General features: G+C 38.6%; 1 protein-coding gene across 2 annotated transcripts in view; it reads left to right on the top strand.

Moving 5' to 3' along the window:
• Positions 1-17766, top strand: part of Oseg2 (intraflagellar transport protein Oseg2) — a 34543-nt gene that overhangs the window by 10684 nt on the left and 6093 nt on the right. For both annotated transcript variants that reach the window (XM_089730999.1, XM_089731000.1), the window contains exons 13-33: positions 206-345; positions 1957-2084; positions 2645-2750; positions 3360-3489; positions 3926-4017; positions 4456-4628; positions 5057-5173; positions 6094-6264; positions 6458-6526; positions 6609-6854; positions 7839-7980; positions 8579-8679; positions 9293-9399; positions 9948-10164; positions 11089-11212; positions 11413-11555; positions 12273-12412; positions 13741-13823; positions 14714-14892; positions 16292-16546; positions 17253-17349. In XM_089730999.1, the coding sequence (XP_089587125.1) occupies positions 206-345; positions 1957-2084; positions 2645-2750; positions 3360-3489; positions 3926-4017; positions 4456-4628; positions 5057-5173; positions 6094-6264; positions 6458-6526; positions 6609-6854; positions 7839-7980; positions 8579-8679; positions 9293-9399; positions 9948-10164; positions 11089-11212; positions 11413-11555; positions 12273-12412; positions 13741-13823; positions 14714-14892; positions 16292-16546; positions 17253-17349 (2960 nt within the window). The remainder of the gene's footprint in view (positions 1-205; positions 346-1956; positions 2085-2644; positions 2751-3359; positions 3490-3925; positions 4018-4455; positions 4629-5056; positions 5174-6093; positions 6265-6457; positions 6527-6608; positions 6855-7838; positions 7981-8578; positions 8680-9292; positions 9400-9947; positions 10165-11088; positions 11213-11412; positions 11556-12272; positions 12413-13740; positions 13824-14713; positions 14893-16291; positions 16547-17252; positions 17350-17766) is intronic.

Here is a 17766-nt window from a genome sequence, read left to right as displayed (position 1 = left end):
TTTACTTGTCGAGCCCTTTATCGCAAGCGATGGGTTCGACCAGTACGATGACCGGTGCTTGGGGCACCTAAAAGCACCGTTAGTGGATCGGGAGGATTCGAGATGTCATGTTTTGGGCGACGTCGACTGTTTACCATTCGTTTCGCAGGATCGAGCAGTTTTCAACTAATTTTAGGGAGTCATTAAGTATGTGCCCTTATATTAGGTATAGCGTGTCGGAGTCGGCCAGCGTGGAGATGATTGAATGCGGGGGCGGGCGCGCGGTGCGTGCGACCGGGCGCCGCGTGCTGCTCGACGGAGCACACGTGCCTTGCGTATACCTAGACGAACACAGACTTACTTTTAGTACGTAACTACAACTGAATATGCAATTTCGAAAAGGGCAAATGTCGCATATTTTGTCAAATACGTTTTTTCATATACATGTATTTTTGAGGCTTACCTATACCCATTTTAAAATAATTCCAGTAATTTTAATTGCTAATTAACACTAAAATATATCTCAAAAGGTAATATTTTCAATTTTACACTGCTTTAGAAAATAATCAGTTTTTTTCATTTCCTGAAAATATTATATTTTCAGAGATGTGCTCTTTTCGAAATTGCATATTCAACTATAATATTCTGTTATTTATAAGTGCTTGTAAGAGCAGGACTTTTTGGCGGGAACGCGAGGAGTGAAGTAGTGTGATTTGTTTTATATTTTCTATTTAGTGTTTTTCAGGTTTAAATGTGTAATAACGATGGTTTATTAATTGTTTAATATCTGTGAAAGTGCAGAAATGTGGAAAAAAGGAAACAAAGCCCCTAGACGTAACTTCTCGGGATCCTCCAAAAAGGTCACTGAAAAATTTTTAGTAAATGATCACCATTTTACTAAGATTATATTTCATCCCATATCATCTCATTTCATTTCACTCCATATTATCATTTTTCATAAAAATAAGAATATAAATTAAAATAAGACATGACTTAAAGGTCTTAGTTACCAGGTCATAAAATCCCTTAAAAAGTAGTAGCAGTAGTAGTAGTCACTAACTTTTTTTTTTTATTTTTTTATTGCGTAGATGGTTGGACGAGCTCACAGCCCACCTGATTTTAAGTGGTTACTGGAGCCCATAGACATCTACAACGTAGACGCGCCACCCACCTTGAGATACAAGTTCTAAAATCTCAGTATAGTTACAACGGCTACCCCACCCTTCAAACCGAAACGCATTACTGCTTCACGGCAGAAATAAGCAGGGCGGTGGTACCTATCCGCGCGGACTCACAAGAGGTCCTACCACCAGTAATTACGCAAATTATAATTTTGCGGGTTTGATTTTTATTACACGATGTTATTCCTTCACCGTGGAAGTCAATCGTGAACATTTGTTGAGTACATATTTCATTAGAAAAATTGGTACCCGCCTGCGGGATTCGAACACCGGTGCATCGCTTCAACACGAATGCACCGGACATCTTATCCTTTAGGCCACGACGACTTCAATGTATTGGGTAGGCACTGGCACAAGGGATGGGTAGCACAGTGAGTATGAATATGTACTGCCCGGAGTTCCCAAGATTATCGAAGTCTCTACTAACGTGTTTTGAACAACAATGATGGCCTAAAATCACAAGCGACAGCGATTTTGTCGAATTGTAAGGCGGTTGCCCAAGTAGTGGCAGATAAGTGAGTCGCCACAAGCTTTAGAATAGTGGAATTCAAGGCCAATCGATTGACTGTTGGGGATCTAAACAATCAAAGACGAAACCAGCCGCTGATTGCCGAAAACGATGCCGATGTCGTAAAAGTAGTTTTAATTATGAGCTCACCTTAATTAATTGGTTATTTTTTATTAGATTGGACTTCTCAAGCGTTCGGCCGTTTATTATCCAAAATTAATGTTTTTTTGTTATACAAGCGACATTATTTTCTATTCTTGATTTAGTATACATTAAGTTTTGTTTCAGATAACGCTTTGCGAAATGGAGATTTAATGGGTTGTGCCAAGTATCTAGACGGCGTAACGAACAGCGCTGACGTCGCACCGCTCTGGAGGCAGCTGGCCGAACGAGCTCTGCAAAATAATGATATACAGGTCAGATCATATTATATTATCGAGAGTGTTTAGCGGTAACCAGTGTGCTGTGGCATAGCCTCTTAGGATCAAGTCAGTCGCCGGTTGCCCTTTTAATGCATGCAGCGATTTGACTGACTCGGTGGTGCCAACCGGTAGCGCCCTTGACTGTTGGGCCGTAGATTCGATTCCTAAATAGAGCAAACATTTGTGTAATTTACCGGTTTATTTGCTTTTTATTTGAGTATTTAATCATATCTATATGTGTACATATTTACCTAAAGGTATAAAAAGTCGGTATATTAATCACCGGTACTCATAATACAGGGTACCCTAGTTTGGGGTTAGATGACCGACCGTGTGTAACCTGTTCTCGGTTATTATTACTATTTATTCTAATAATATTATTAATATTTATTCTAACTATACTGAGACCTTAGAACTCATATCTCAAGGTGAGTGACGGCATTTGCGTTATAGATGACTATGGGCTCCGATAACTACTTCAAACTAGGTGGGCTGTGGGCTTGTTCATCCATCGATGCAACAAAAAATTAATCTAATTTGAACTTTTTATCTAGTTAGCTGCAAAGTGTTATCGAGAAATAGGCGATGAATCCAGAACGTTTTATTTGGAGAAGATTGTAGAAGCTGCTGCGGCTGAAGGCGATGGAGACGTCACTGCAGGTAATACTTTTATCCTTATTAAAGATTTGCCAATAAATAATTCATTTCTTAATTACATAAGTATGAGGCTATGTGGTGTCCAAGAATGTGTTGTTTTATTTTTTATTTTTTGTAATTTATGTTTGGAATAAATGTTTATTATTATTATTAATGGTACCTCGTGTCTCAAGGTGTGGATGGTGGTATTCACTTTGCGAATGCACTTTAGTAAAATGCAGTAGTAGTAGAACAATGGAATAAAAAAAAAGATTTTTCTTCTAAATTTAAAAAAAACGAAAGAGATAATGTAATGCTTTACTCAATTTATAATTTATTTTTAGTTTTATTCATTGATAAACCGAAATTCAACGACAATTACCAAAACCCCCAGATTCCAGACTATAAATGCATAGTCTATCAGAAGATAAAAAAATTCTCTAGTTAAGTTTGTTGGTACAAGCAATCTATCGATTCTAAAATTGTAACTTTTCGAAACTATGAAAATCTAAATGTATTTCAATCGTTAAAGCTTATAGCATAGATTTTCTCATTCAATACAGATTTAACTTGCACACTATGTATTTATATAGACTATATTCATAACATATTATATGTAATTATTGTCTATAGGTCTGAGCAGCGCAGAAGTAAGGGCACGATTAGCAATATTCAATGGGGACCTAGCGACGGCCGAAGCCTGGTATGCGAGACGATCCGGTCACCCTGAACGCGCCATCGCTATGTATAAGCAGTTCAACAGGCTCGTGTCTCAATATTTACTAACAAACACTAAAACCTTTATCGAAAAAAAAAAACTCTTATATTGTAATATAAACTGTGTTCTTTAGTTTTTACTTGTTTTCCATACCCATGTTACATAATATCGCGGGGCCAGTTTGTGAAAGGCCAATTGATTTAAGTTATGTTCGATGTTATTATTTGAACTTCAATTAACTTATCTCCATTCAAATAGCTGAAGAAGTTTTGTTGTTATGATATTTTTTGTAAATTTTTAATTTTTTAAATTGCTATCCTGTAAAGTTGCAAAATGTCGCTTAAACAAAGTATCCGTTTACCCCTCGATATGTAAATAGCTGCAAACCCTTCGTAAGGATCTATCTAAATTTTTGATTTCTAATATATAATTGCATTGTGTGATTTTTATAATTTTACTAATTAAATCATCTGTAAAAAAGGTGGGCTGATGCAATTGCTCTCGCCGAGAAGGCGGATCGTGCTTCAGTTGCTAATTTGAAGCAACAGTACATGGATTATTTAACTTCAACTGGTACGAATTTCCGTCATTTGAGATGGGTTTTTTTCTCCCACCTATTATCTAATTCAACTTATTTGTAAAATATGTCAGGTCACTATAGCTTCACTTTATTTATACAACCTAGCAGCAAATGCATATTATATTTACTTAACAGGACACAGTTTCTTATTAATTGAATTTATTGAGAATTCCCTATTTTGCGAAATTTCAGTTTAAAATGTTTGTTTATTAATTCAATTTCAAAAACGCAAGAAACAGAAGAATTTGTAAAAAAATCTGTCATTGTACTATTACAGTATCATATTATTCCTCGAATAAATTTTATTACGCTCCAAATAATTTCGAATTCACTTGTAATGCGGCAAATTTCGCCTAATCTAGGAGTATAGTCCCTGCACGTATATAAATTTTCAGTATTTGTCGATTTCTAATTAGTTGATTAAAATACAGGTCGTTTGGGAGAGGCCGGGGCTACCCTGGCGGCTGCAGGAGACGTACAGGGCGCAGTGAGGCTGTGGTTGCGAGGAGGAAGGGCTCGGAGAGCTGCCTCACTCCTGTTACAGCATCCACAGCTACTGAGAGATAATGAGTTACTAGACTCTGTGCACACACAACTCATACAGGTACCAACTAGTCATATATTTTTTGAATATTGTAATGTATTGAAATATATGTAAATACTCTATTATAAATGAAATATCTCTACTGATTGAAACTAGTCGCACTTCACCTTTTTTTTATTGCTTCGGTGGGTGGACGAGCTCACGGCCCACCTGGTGTTAAGTGGTTACCGGAGCCCATAGACATCTACAACGTAAATGCGCCACCCACGTTGAGATATGAGTCTAAGATCTCAGTATAGTACAACGGCTGCCCCGCTCTTGAAACCGAAACACATTACTGCTTCACGGCAGAAATAGGCAGGGTCGTGGTACCTACCCGTGCGGACTCACAAGAGGTCCTACCACCAGTAATTACGCAAATTATAATTTACAATAATAATCTGAAAATTTAATATTATTTTTATTTATTTTAAATGTAATTCCTTTAGGAGGAATGGTGGGAAATGGCCGGTGAATTATCTGAGAGACGAGGCGATGTCCGTTTGGCTGTAGATTATTACGCTAAAGGAAATAATTTTGCCAGAGCCGTTCAACTTGCCAGAGAGGTAAATTCATGTTCAACGAATCAACAATAAAGTGAAAGCAGCATACAAATAAACCTAATCTGAGTTTGTTTGTTTGTTTATCTATGCTAATATAATACGTACATATATAATTCGACTGATTACCTTATTAATTGTATTACCTAGATGTAGGTACAAGCTCACAGCCTAGCTTAAGTGGTTAACCGAGCCCGTAGACAACGCCAATGCTGCCGTCCAACTTTTGACATGAGGTCGTTGTCTCAATTGTATTTTGTGGATATGTACAGGATAACTGCTGTCTCACTCTTCAAATTGAAACGCATGAATACTTAGCGGTCGTTTTGGTTTTACAAGCTTATAATAAGCCGTGCGACGTTAATTGAAAATGGTTTGTTTGAGGTGATATATATTTTTTTAATTTTTTCATATTCCCCGTGTATGCAGACAAGCATACGACCCACCTGATGGTGAGTGGTTACCGTAGCCCGTGGACCTCACCAGTACCAGGGGCAGAGCCAAACCGCTGCCTACAATAACGGTATGGTACGTGGCAAAAACAATGCCTAGAACGGATTGTGTCGGCTTAATTCACGATTTGCACCTAATCAATCTATGACGCCAACGTTTCACAGTCCTAATTATAATGTTAGATTTTTTTTTATTGCTTAGATGGGTGGACGCGCTTACAGTCAACCTGGTATTAAATGGTTACTGGAGCCCATAGACATCTACGACGTAAATGCGCCACCCACCTTGAGATATCAGTTCTAAGGTCTCAAGTATAGTTATAACGGCTGCCCCGCCCTTCAACCCGAAACGCATTACTGCTTCACGGCAGAAATAGGCAGGGTGGTGGTACCTACCCGCGCGGACTCACAAGAGGTCCTACCACCAGTAAACTACATTGTACTGTTTATAAATTAGCGGTGTTTCGTGTACAGTCTTGTCCGGGTGAAGTGACGCATTTGGAGGGGCAGTGGGGCGCGTGGCTGGTGTCGTCCCGCCAGGCCGGCGCCGCCGTGCCGCACCTCATCGAGGCGGGGGACACTCGCGCTGCGCTCGCGGCGGCTATCAAGGCGCACCATTACAGAAAAGCTCTTCAGATTGTGCAGGTAGCTATGTTTGCCTCAATCTAGAACTTGATGTGAGGCGGGTAAATAGGAATTTATATTACATTACCGTTCTCTCCTGACTTTCCATTGCTAGCCTTGGCCTTTCCAGTCTTGGTAATAGACTATTTAGATTACTATTGGCGACAATAGCGTCAATCGTATTTAATTTAATTTTTTATCATTTTCATTTTAGGCCATAGATGATAAGGAATCTATAAAAGAACAATGCGAGCAGCTCGGTGATCATTTAATATCTACGCAGGTTAGTATAAAGCTGAGTGATGTATGTGTGGTATAAATACATGTCGTGATTCACATAAGCGCCAACGATTTTTCTGAGGAAGGAATGGGAGACAGCAGAGAAGTTTCTCACTTCATGCGGTATGGCGGAGCGTTGCGTTCGAGCATACAACGGGGTCGGTCGCTTCGCGGACGGCCTCAGGCTTGCGGCTTCACAACTGACGGAAGAACAAACGCGAGACATTTATATGCCGCTGGCCGAGGAGCTGAGAAAAGACGGACATTTAAGAAAAGCCGAGCAAATTTATATAGGTCTAGGAGAGGCTGATGAAGCTATTTCAATGTACAAGGTGGGTAGTGCTTAAATCTATCTCAACGATATCTTTGCACAAGGTGAACTGAAGTATCAGGATTAAGTAATGATAGATAGGTATACTACATGACTACAACCGGGAAAAATGTGTGAAGCGCACAAAACTGTCTCATTTCGTTGTCTGTGCGTTCTTCGTTCGCCCTGATTTCCTCATTTGTTAAATATATTATGATACGTTTTTCCGTAGAGTACTGGTAAAGTTTGGATAGTTTTATGTGTAATTCAAATTATTTTTATCGTTTCATCTCGCGTTTATTATTTTCATTTTATTATTGAAGTTATACTTCTTTAGGCGCGTTATGAAAAATTGATGAGAGTGAAATTTTACGATGCGCGCGCACCGTGACACAAAATTAACAGAAATGAAGTTGCCCACTAAATCGCTCATTACAATACGACCGACGTAACTTGGCGAGTCTGAATATAGTCGCAGGTGAACTTTCGCGCATGTACACTCGTAAAAAAAAGTGTTATCAGCATTCATTTTTTAGCAATATAAATGACAAAATTATTATTTAATAAAATTCATACTAAATATTATTAAATTATTAACGTTAAATATTTATTATTAATTATTTAATATTTAAAAAAAAAGAAATAAATTTAATAAAAATAAAGTTACTTCTTACGCGCGTACATAAGTACACGCACCCTTTTCTTTTTTCCAACGTTTCGAACACTTCACAGTATTCGTGATCACGGGTGTGCGTAACTATAAAACAATAAACGCGAAATTAAACCATACAAATAAAGTAATTTTATTCATATTTACTACTCACGAGAATCGTAGGAAATAATAGAGTTTTTGTGACTGATTCATTGGAAACATTTGATACAATAGCAGTTAAATCGTTACGTTTTTTTTGAAATACCAGAAGTTCGCGAATACTCGCAAATAATAAATATCTGTTTCAATTACATACTATTTTGTCGTTTGGTTTTTCATCTGCTGTATTAACAGGAGGCGTCTCAATACGAGTCAATGTTGCGTCTGGTCGCGATACACCGATCCGCTTTGTTAGAGGCGACGCGTCGACACGTTGCCCAAGCGTTACACACCTCGGGAGATTTACGTGCGGCTGAAAACTATTATATACAAGCTGGTAATTGATCTTAATTAATCAAAAAATATGCTATTGGGTATCCTGGGTACCCTCGGGTAAACTGGATCAAAAGATCGCATGTCTTTTGAGTGCGGATACATAGCAAGATCTTGGGCAAGATTTCTACACGATTTTATCTTCTAAGACTTCGAAATTTATGGCATCAGCGTTTTATAATAAAGAGTAGGGTAGGAAAATAGTATTATGTAAAATATCGTCAAGGACGCAGTATCCGGTAAATATTTTCCCAGTTTTTCAAATTCTTTAAAGATAATCAGAGAATCACAGAGATAATGTTCTGTCCGGCTATTTGTCAGAAAATATTGGTACCTATCGTAAATAGTACCAGTATCTTCATTTCTTTTGCTACGTATCTTATTCTTAATACCTTACTTCGTATTTTTCAACATCTTGCGTATTTATGCCATAGCAAATCTGCGTTTCGATTTGAAGGATAGGTAGGATAACAATTAATACAGTTTAATTGAGATCTCGATTTCCATTTGTTAGGGGCGTGATATTGACTTCCTATCTAATTCCTGTGCGAATTTTGTGGTATAAAGTTATCTCTAAAAGTTAAAAATTTTATATTTAATAGGTGACTGGAAAAGTGCTATACAGATGTATCGTTCGGCCGCACAGTGGGAGGGTGCTGAGCGTGTTGCTAGAGCACACGCTCCTGTTAATGTACAACAGCAGGTAAGCTTTGTAGAGAGCTTTCGTTATGTAGTAACACATTAGTACTTTTACGCGCTAGGGTTCAGGATAAATAAAATTCCACCGAAGTAAAACTTAAAAACTGTATTCAACACTTAGAACACAATTAACACGAGTATTTTAAAACACACAACAATCATTTTAAAACTCACAACAAACACTTTAAAACTCTCAATTCCCTTGTTCCGCTTCGCATCAGGTGATCTGTTCGCTGTTTCGCTTCAAGTAGTTCCGATTACTGACTGACTGCGTGCCATCTCTACGACGCTTTTATAGCCGATACCTTATTCCTAGAATTATCGAGAATATTTCACACATCTCTAGTATTGTGTTTCCGCTATCTGACAATAGATGGCATTGTGCTTCTCGAGCGTTCTAGGTGCTACTAGATCCTTCGATATTCGTTCGACTATTCGGCGATAGATGCGTTATTCTTACCGGCGTAACAGTACCATAATCATGGCATATCTTTACCAATTTTTACCAATTATTTTTAAAGGACTAATCTACAGCGATACAATTAATGTTAAAATCGTGTTAAAATATTGAGAAAAAATGAACACATTTTTTTTAACATGATTCACTTTGATGTAAGGTGGCGCTACAATGGGCCGCTGTTTTGGGTGGATTGGCTGGTGCACGACTTCTGGCTGCAAGAGGATTGGCTGCTTTAGGAGCACGATGGGCCCTACAGGCACAAAGGTAAACGAATTTGTATTAAATTCGATGAGTTTAATAATGCAACGGCTCCATTATCCATCTTCCAGGTTCTAATCAGGCCAGGTCGACGGCATCTTGTATTAGCTTGTATTATCATTAGAAATCCACCCGTTAGCCAATTTTGATAATTGGACAACATTTAGAAGTGGGTGACAGATACAAAGATTTTCATTCATTCTTGCTGTTATAAAACAATTTGATACTTTATTCATTGAATCCTAAATTCTAAAATTCTAATGAATTTTTATTATTAGTAGCGAAACCAAGTAGTTACTTTTGCGAAAAAATATATGAAAAATATTTTACACATTTATGTACGTATGGTAAGTTAAGAATGTATGTATGCTACTATGGCAATAATAATTTCTGAAGTACCAACAAAAATTGTCCAAATATAACAAAGGTCACGACGAATAAACATAGTGAGTGACGTACATTTGTAAGTTCGAAGACAATATACATATCTGTGACAGTTTTGAAACAGTAAATATTAGTTTGCGTCTGAAAATAAAGTAACTTTTGTAATGTAGATGGGATATAGCAATAGAATTGAGCGAACTCGGAGGTGGTATCACTCGGCGTGAAGTGGCTCGACACGAAGCGGCCGCGCTGGCGGAGGAGCATCCTGAAGAGGCTGAAGCAGCCTTCCTTCGCGCGTCGGCTCCCGACCACGCCGTGCGCATGTGGCTGTCGAAGGAACAACACCAGAGGGCGCTGATCTTAGCCGAGCAGCATGCGCCGCATATGGTAAGCAGAAGCGTTTTGGCTCTGTGGCATTGCTTACTGGTGGTAGGACCTCTTGTGAGTCCGCGCGGGTAGGTACCACCGCCCTGCCTATTTCTGCTGTGAAGCAGTAATGCGTTTCGGTTTGAAGGGTGGTGCAGCCGTTCTAACTATAGTTGAGACCTTAGACCTTATCTTAAGGTGGGTGGCGCATTTACGTTGTAGATGTCTATGGGCTCCAGTAACTACTTAACACCAGGTGGGCTGTGAGCTCGTCCAACCATCTAAGCAATAAAAAAAAACTCACTATCAGGGGAGTTATATGCTTGTCTGCTCACAACAGAAATAATAAAGAAATGAATGCTCAATAACTCACTTCAAAGAAGAAGGAGTTTCTTTATGTGTATTGTATCAGATTTTTTCGTAGGCGAATAAAATTTAATGTTTTTTTTTATTTGGAAGCTGGTGCTTATGTGGTCCCATTTAAGTAAATTCTGACAATTAGTTTTTTAGTTATCCTTAATAATGTATATTTCATGAATGCCGGCTACATTGATGATATTATCATTTTTTAGCCGTATTTTTTGTGTGTTCACTAACTTCTTCGTTGTTTGTGTACATGTTATATTTTTATTTATTTTTTGTTCAAAATAAGTATAAGCACGGAGTGATCCGATTATTAAGATTATTTGATGTATTCAACGGACATCACATCAATTTTTTTTTAATTACAATAAAATTATTAAACAAGCTTTATGGTCTACAAATTATTAAACAAGCTTTATGGTCTACAAATTATTAAACAAGCTTTATGGTCTACAAATTATTAAACAAGCTTTATGGTCTACGTTTCGTATATTTTTGTCAACGTGCATTTGTATAAAATTTACAAATGCTTTTTTAAACTGCTACTACATATTTAAACTCGTGCATTGTAAATGTTTGAAGGTCGAAGAAGTACTAGTTGAAGGCGCTAGAGCAGCCGCAGAGAGAGGCGACCTACAGCAGTTCGAAGTACTCATGATCCGAGCTAATAGGCCCAGAGAAGTTGTCCAGCACTACAAGGATCTAGGTTATTATTTAGTCGCTTCTGTTTTTAAAACCATAGCTTAGATTATTTCGATTGATTGTGGACTGGATCTATTTTTTATAATACAGTTTTGGCTTCACTGTTATTACACTTCTAAACCCTTAGGGTTTGGAATGCGCCGGGCATTGAACCTGGAGACCGTAGTCGGAGTTACTAATGGTTGTTCTATTTTATTGTCACAGAGTTATGGGAAGAGGCTGCCCGTGTGTCTCGTGAGTATTTGCCGTCTAGCGGCGACGAGGAAGACGTGCCACCGGCCGTGCCAGCCCTGCTGACGCAAGCCGCGGCTCACGCCGATGCCGGCGAGTGGTGGGAAGCCGTGCAGGTATCGTATACTCAGAGTGTCTACAGGTTAAATTCAGTGGTGGCTGAGGCAATGCGGTGCCTGATTTTCGCAATTTCATAAAATTAATTCAATAATCTGATGGCAGTACTGTGTATATTGTGTAGGTATATGTTCACACAGTACTATGTATATACACAGTAATTTAGATCAGATGTTTATAAAACTAACATCCTTGAATCGTATTTCTTAATGTGATATTTCGGATTAAAAATAAATCGTCAAATTGGTATAAATAGTCAAGAAGTAAAAGATATTGGGTCTCTTAGAGCCAGGTTAGATTCATAGACGGAATCGAGTTATTTCGGCAGCAATCGTACAGCTCTGGCCTTGAATGATGGAGGAATTTTAGTAATGTATTTTTTCTCTAAATTGCCACTTCTATTTCTGGCAATGTGTCTAGAAAGGAGGTGTGAAATTATAGCAAATTATTTTTTTAGAATTTTTTATTTTTTTTATTGCTTAGATGGGGCCACCTGGTGTTAAGTGGTTACTGGAGCCCATAGACATCTATAACGTAAATGCGTCACCCACCTTGAGATATCAGTTCTAAGGTCTTAGTATAGTTACAACGGCTGCCCCACCCTTCTAACTGAAACGCATTACTGCTTCACGGCAGAAATAGGCAGGGTGGTGGTACTTACCCGGGCAGACTCACATGAGGTCCTACCACCAGCACAAACAGCTGTTTGTTCGTAGACGTTGTGTGCGGCGAGTAGTGCCGCGGGCCAGCGGGCGCCGCGGCTCGCCGAGCGGGCCGTGCTGCGTGCGGCTCGCCTCGCGCGCGACCGCCTGCAGCACCCCGCACGCGCGCACGCCTCTAACTTGCTCGCTCAACGGTTCGTCCGACTTAAGCTATCCACTAATATTTTCAATATTACATCTATTAAATTAGTACTAGTGGCCCCGCAGTAGTCGAGATTCGACTATAATTAATTGAAATTATAAGTTTAAACGTTATTATGGTTCTATTGTCAAACACTATTATAATTCGATAATATAATCACAGTATTCGCCAAAAATGCACTATAGATCAATAATATTAAAGACAAACAATATTAATTTATTTTCAATTCGACCACAGACTTTAAACAATTACAAAAGCTTCCCAATTGACAGTAAACAAAGAGTCGTCATGGCCTAAAGGATAAGACGTCGGTGCATTCGTATGACGCGATGCACCGGTGTTCGAATCCGGCAGGCGGGTACCAATTTTTCTAATGAAATATGTACTTAACAAATGTTCACGATTGACTTCCACGGTGAAGGAATAACATCGTGTAATAAAAACCAAACCCGCAAAATTATAATTTGCGTAATCACTGGTGGTAGGACCTCTTGGGAGTCCGCACGGGTAGGTACCACCACCCCGCCTGTTTCCGCCGTGAAGCAGTAATGCGTTTCGGTTCGAAGGGTGGGGTAGCCGTTGTAACTATACTGAGACCTTAGAACTTATATCTCGAGGTGGGTGGCGCATTTACGTTGTAGATGTCTATGGGCTCCAGTAACCACTTAACATCAGGTGGGCTGTGAGCTCGTCCATCCATCTAAGCAATAAAAAAAAAAAAAAAAGTATATTTTTATGTATGTGTTGTGTCAAATACATGGTAGTGTGTGTAATGTTTTCTTTATTGATTTAAAGTATATTTTATGCATTATTTTAAATAAATATTAGCATTGTGCACTCCTTCACTGTATTCTCTATAAAAGTGAGAAATTTCATACTTCTCCGTCCGCGCAATTTTCGTAAAAAGGAGTACAAAGTTTTTGCTTCACGTATTAATATATAGATTACAACTATTAAAGTCGCTGAACAATCGAAATTAAAATATAAAAAAAAAAAATGCTTAGATGGGTGGATGAGCTCACAGCCCACCGGTGTTGAGTGGTAACTGGAGCTCATAGACACCTACAACGTAAATGCTCCACCCACCTCAAGTATAGTTACAACCGTTGACATAACAAAATTTACGTCCATTTAGTATATAATGTATAATAATTTTTTTCTTTTGTTGTGCTATCGAAGTTTTTTTTGTCTAGGTAAAAGTAAACTGTTTCCTGATTTTTTTAATTATGAACGCAATGGCTCATTGTCAAAGTAAAACAAAAACTTTTAACCACCATACTGATAAGTTCGTAGCAGCAATGAAAATGTCTGTTCCACTAGATTTGCCTCCATCGGTCAAACTGACATCGGAGAACAACTCCGAGCAGCTCTACTCGAAGGATATGCGGACGACGACGTCGCCGGTATGCATGAACTTTATAGAATTGATCCTAATACCTATAGATGATTATCACTTGAAGTTTTAGGGATTTGAAAGCCTGTAGCCCACTTTTTTATCTTTTTTATTGCATACATGGGTGAACGAGAAAATCAGGACCCTAAGCTCAAGGTGTATTGTTATGTTATAATTCAGTTACGAATTGGACATAGTCCTCTCTACCCCTAAAATGGTCCGTAAAATGAAGTCGTCGGTTTTAGCATTGAATTTTGATTTCACAAGCTACCTTAGAAATAATAAATATGAAAGTTTAGTTTCTTATTTCCCCTTTAACTTCGTTTAATATTACTTAGGCATCTATTTTTTTTTATTAGCTTAGATGGGTGGACGAGCTCACAGCCCACCATATGTTAAGTGGTTACTGGAGCCCATAGACATCTCCAACGTAAATGCCGCCACTCACCTTGAGATATGAGGTTTAAGGTCTCAGTATAGTTACAACGGCTGCCCCACCCTTCAAACCGAAACGCATTACTGCTTCACGGCAGAAATAGGCGGGGCGGTGGTACCTACCCGTGCGGACTCACAAGAGGTCCTACCACCAGTAATTACGCAAATTATAATTTTTGCGGGTTTGATCTTTATTACACTATGTTATTCCTTCACCGTGGAAGTAAATCGTGAACATTTGTTGAGTACGTATTTCATTAGAAAAATTGGTACCCGCCTGCGGGATTCGAAGTTCGGTGCATCGGTCAACACGAATGCCCCGGACGTCTTATCCTTTAGGACACGACGACGACAGTTTCTAATAGATGATTATCAGTTGAAGTTAGAGGGATTTGAAAGCCTGTAGTTCAAATTAGGAATGCAGCTGTCATCAGTTATAGGAGTCAAGTTGTGTTTGGTTGATAGATGACGGGCGGACGGAGGAGAGCGAGTCGGTGGAGCAGGAGCAGCAGGAGCAACAGGAGGTGTCGGAGCGGCTGGCCCGCGCAGGTCAGTGGCCGCGGTGCCTAGCGCACGCCGCCACCGCCGGCCGCGCTCCGCACTATGCGCTCAGATACGCCGCGCATCTCTTCAAGGCCCACCCTGTATGTTGTTTTTTTTTCTAGCTATTCTAGTAGCTTCGAGGGGTTAATTTAGATTAATTGTAGTAGGTGAGCTCACGGGACTCAAACCGGGAGTGTTGCTAATACTGGCCCTAGCAAGAGCAGGCTTCGCAGAATCTATCACCGGATCGGAAACGCGACCTACTGAGAAGATCTGGCAAGAAAATCAGTGGGTTTTGTCTGTGGGTTAATTTACTCGAGCCCTTCGTTGCAAGCGACGGGTTCGACGAGGACGGTGACCGGTGCTTGTGATACCTATTTATCTATTCCGTGCCTAAAAGCACCGTTAATGGATCGGGAGGATCCATAATGACGTGTTGTTATTCGACAGTTCTTCTACTCTATCGAATTGAGTTTTTACTTTGATTCACTATATTATATAACTCTACGAAAGGCAATAATAGGTTGCTTTAATAATTTATTGGTACAGATGTTTTTGGCTTATCGGATGGAAAGTAGCGTACTGTGTTGTATATGAATACAAAAATGACACAAGCTTGAGACCTTGGGGTCGAAGTATCAGTTGAACTGTATAACAGCTTTTAACATCTTTAATTTGATATGCATGAAAACTTTGTGGTAGAAATAGGTAGGATAGTGGTACCTATCCACGCGAGCTACACGATCTGTTGTATAATTACGCAAATTAACATATTAGTAATTTTTGTAGATTTTATTCTTAATGAACTATGATTTTTCTTTATCGTGGAATTTGTTCAAGAATATGTATATATTATATACGTGTCTTAGGCGTGTGGTTTATTCACGTAAAAGATACCTACACAGTACGCGTTACTAGTTAGGTCACGGACGCTTCGGCTTTTCATAACGGGGAATGGGGAATGGGGAAATGCCACTATTTTTGGTCTATTAAAAACATATTAGTCGTTTGAATACTTTACAGTTTTTGTGGTCCGTGACCATAGGAAATAATATAATAAAAAAAGATTAAGCCATAAAATTAGTTTTAATTATGTCTTCGCGCGAAAATCGAAGGACATACTACAATGTATTAGTAGCTAAAGACTGCGGATTGCGTTTCACATGCTGCCGCATGAGCTAGAAAAATGTAATTAGTACATATTCATTCAATTATTGAAATTTGTCCATAAAATCATTGAAAATTCAATATTTAAAATCTTCATATTTATAATAATCGGTTTATTCTATTGTTTTATTATTATTTCTTCATTTAACCTAAGTTTTAAAACATCTTACTGTTTCTATTAATAAAACTAAAACTTTTCAATGGCTATAGACGAACAGAGAGGAAACAATAATACGGAAATGTTTTGTCTTTGTCTATTTTTACATACATATATTTTAGATTTTGTAACGTTGCATTTGAATACATTGAGTGTCGTATTAACCTTTTTTGTAGCGAATGGAAGGAATCGATATTGAAAGTGAAGACGTCCCAGAAGCTTTGTCTCAAGTGTTGGAGACTTTGCGTCACTATCTGAGCCGCGAGGACTCTGAAGGCGGAGCGGTCGTGTCCGGTAGCGACGCGGGCTTAGCTCGGGCGGTCTTCAGCGAGGTCCTAGTGCGGTCTTCTACGGCACCTAAGGCCTTCGCTGCGCTTACTGACGCAGCTGACGTTATGCTGACGGTCGGCGCTGACGATAGAGCTTTGCAGGTTAACTTTGTAGAAAAATTCAATTTATTCATTACTAGCTGTACCCGTCCGTTTCGCTGGGCATTTAAAATTAACATTATTATTTCTCACCCCCACAAAGATTCTCATCATTAACGCCCCCACAACTGGTGTAGGGAATCCAACACTAATATAAATATTAGCCTATCCATTAAGTACATGTATTTTCTACATGGATACCAGGATTCAATTTAATCTGATGCATGGTTCAGTAGTTATAACGGAACATCCGTAAAAACCACTGTAGAATTATATACATATTAGTATAGATCACCCCCACCAGTTTTGTTTTAATGCTTCGTTTGTTTTAATTATTGTGAAACGACTTGAATCGGTATCACCATCGGGCTTATTTCAACCGCAAATGCGTTCCCGTTCAAAGGATTGGAATGTTTTAGACAAAGCAATTTATGTTTTGATCTCATGGCTCAAGGTGGGCAGTGTTTTCAATATTATAGTGTATAGGACACATATCAAGTGGTCAAATGTATTTATTAACTCAAAAAATCTTGTCTATTTTAATTGTGAGTCTGTCTCGATGGTTTTGTATAATCGCTCTCATATATTTAAAGCCGAAAGTCATGTGCACACGACACGATGTTATGTAAACAAGTGCCAATTACCTATTCATTTAAAAATCGAGCATATTGTTTAGGTTACTGGACTTTTGATGTAATAAATATTCCAGGCCGTCACGTTACTCATGGCGCTTCATTTGCCGCAAATATCTGGTAAAGCTGCGCGGGCTTTGCCACGGTACACGGATATCATTGTGGCTGATGTCGGTAAGTACAACAATGTATATATTTTGAAATTTAGTGTCATATTAAAAGTGATGGTGACGTTTTTCTTCTTCATTCGTCCATGTTCCTGTTGTTTATGTATGTTGGGGTCTTATGTTAGTGAAACACTGTACTTCAGAAGTAGTTCTTGGTACTGTGGATGTCGTGGAGGTCCTTTTTGTGTGTGTTTTTAGTTTTTGTAAATAATTAACTAGTAAATACTCGTACTACACCTGTTTACTAATATGCACGGTGCTACGAAGCTTGTAGTGCTCGATTTTTTGTTTAAATTGTAAAGAAGACTGTTTATACAAAAAACAATACGCTATTTGTAATGAAGCCATTAACAATTGTAGTGTGTTTTAAAAATTCACTATTTCGTTTTTATTTCATGCCGCTTTGATTTTTTATTTTGTCTGC

The sequence above is a fragment of the Bombyx mandarina genome, chromosome 11, assembly GCF_030267445.1.
Source record: "Bombyx mandarina strain Sakado chromosome 11, ASM3026744v2".
Lineage (NCBI taxonomy): Eukaryota > Metazoa > Arthropoda > Insecta > Lepidoptera > Bombycidae > Bombyx > Bombyx mandarina.
Note: the sequence above shows the minus strand (reverse complement) of the source record. Positions and strands in the feature narration are given on the sequence as shown.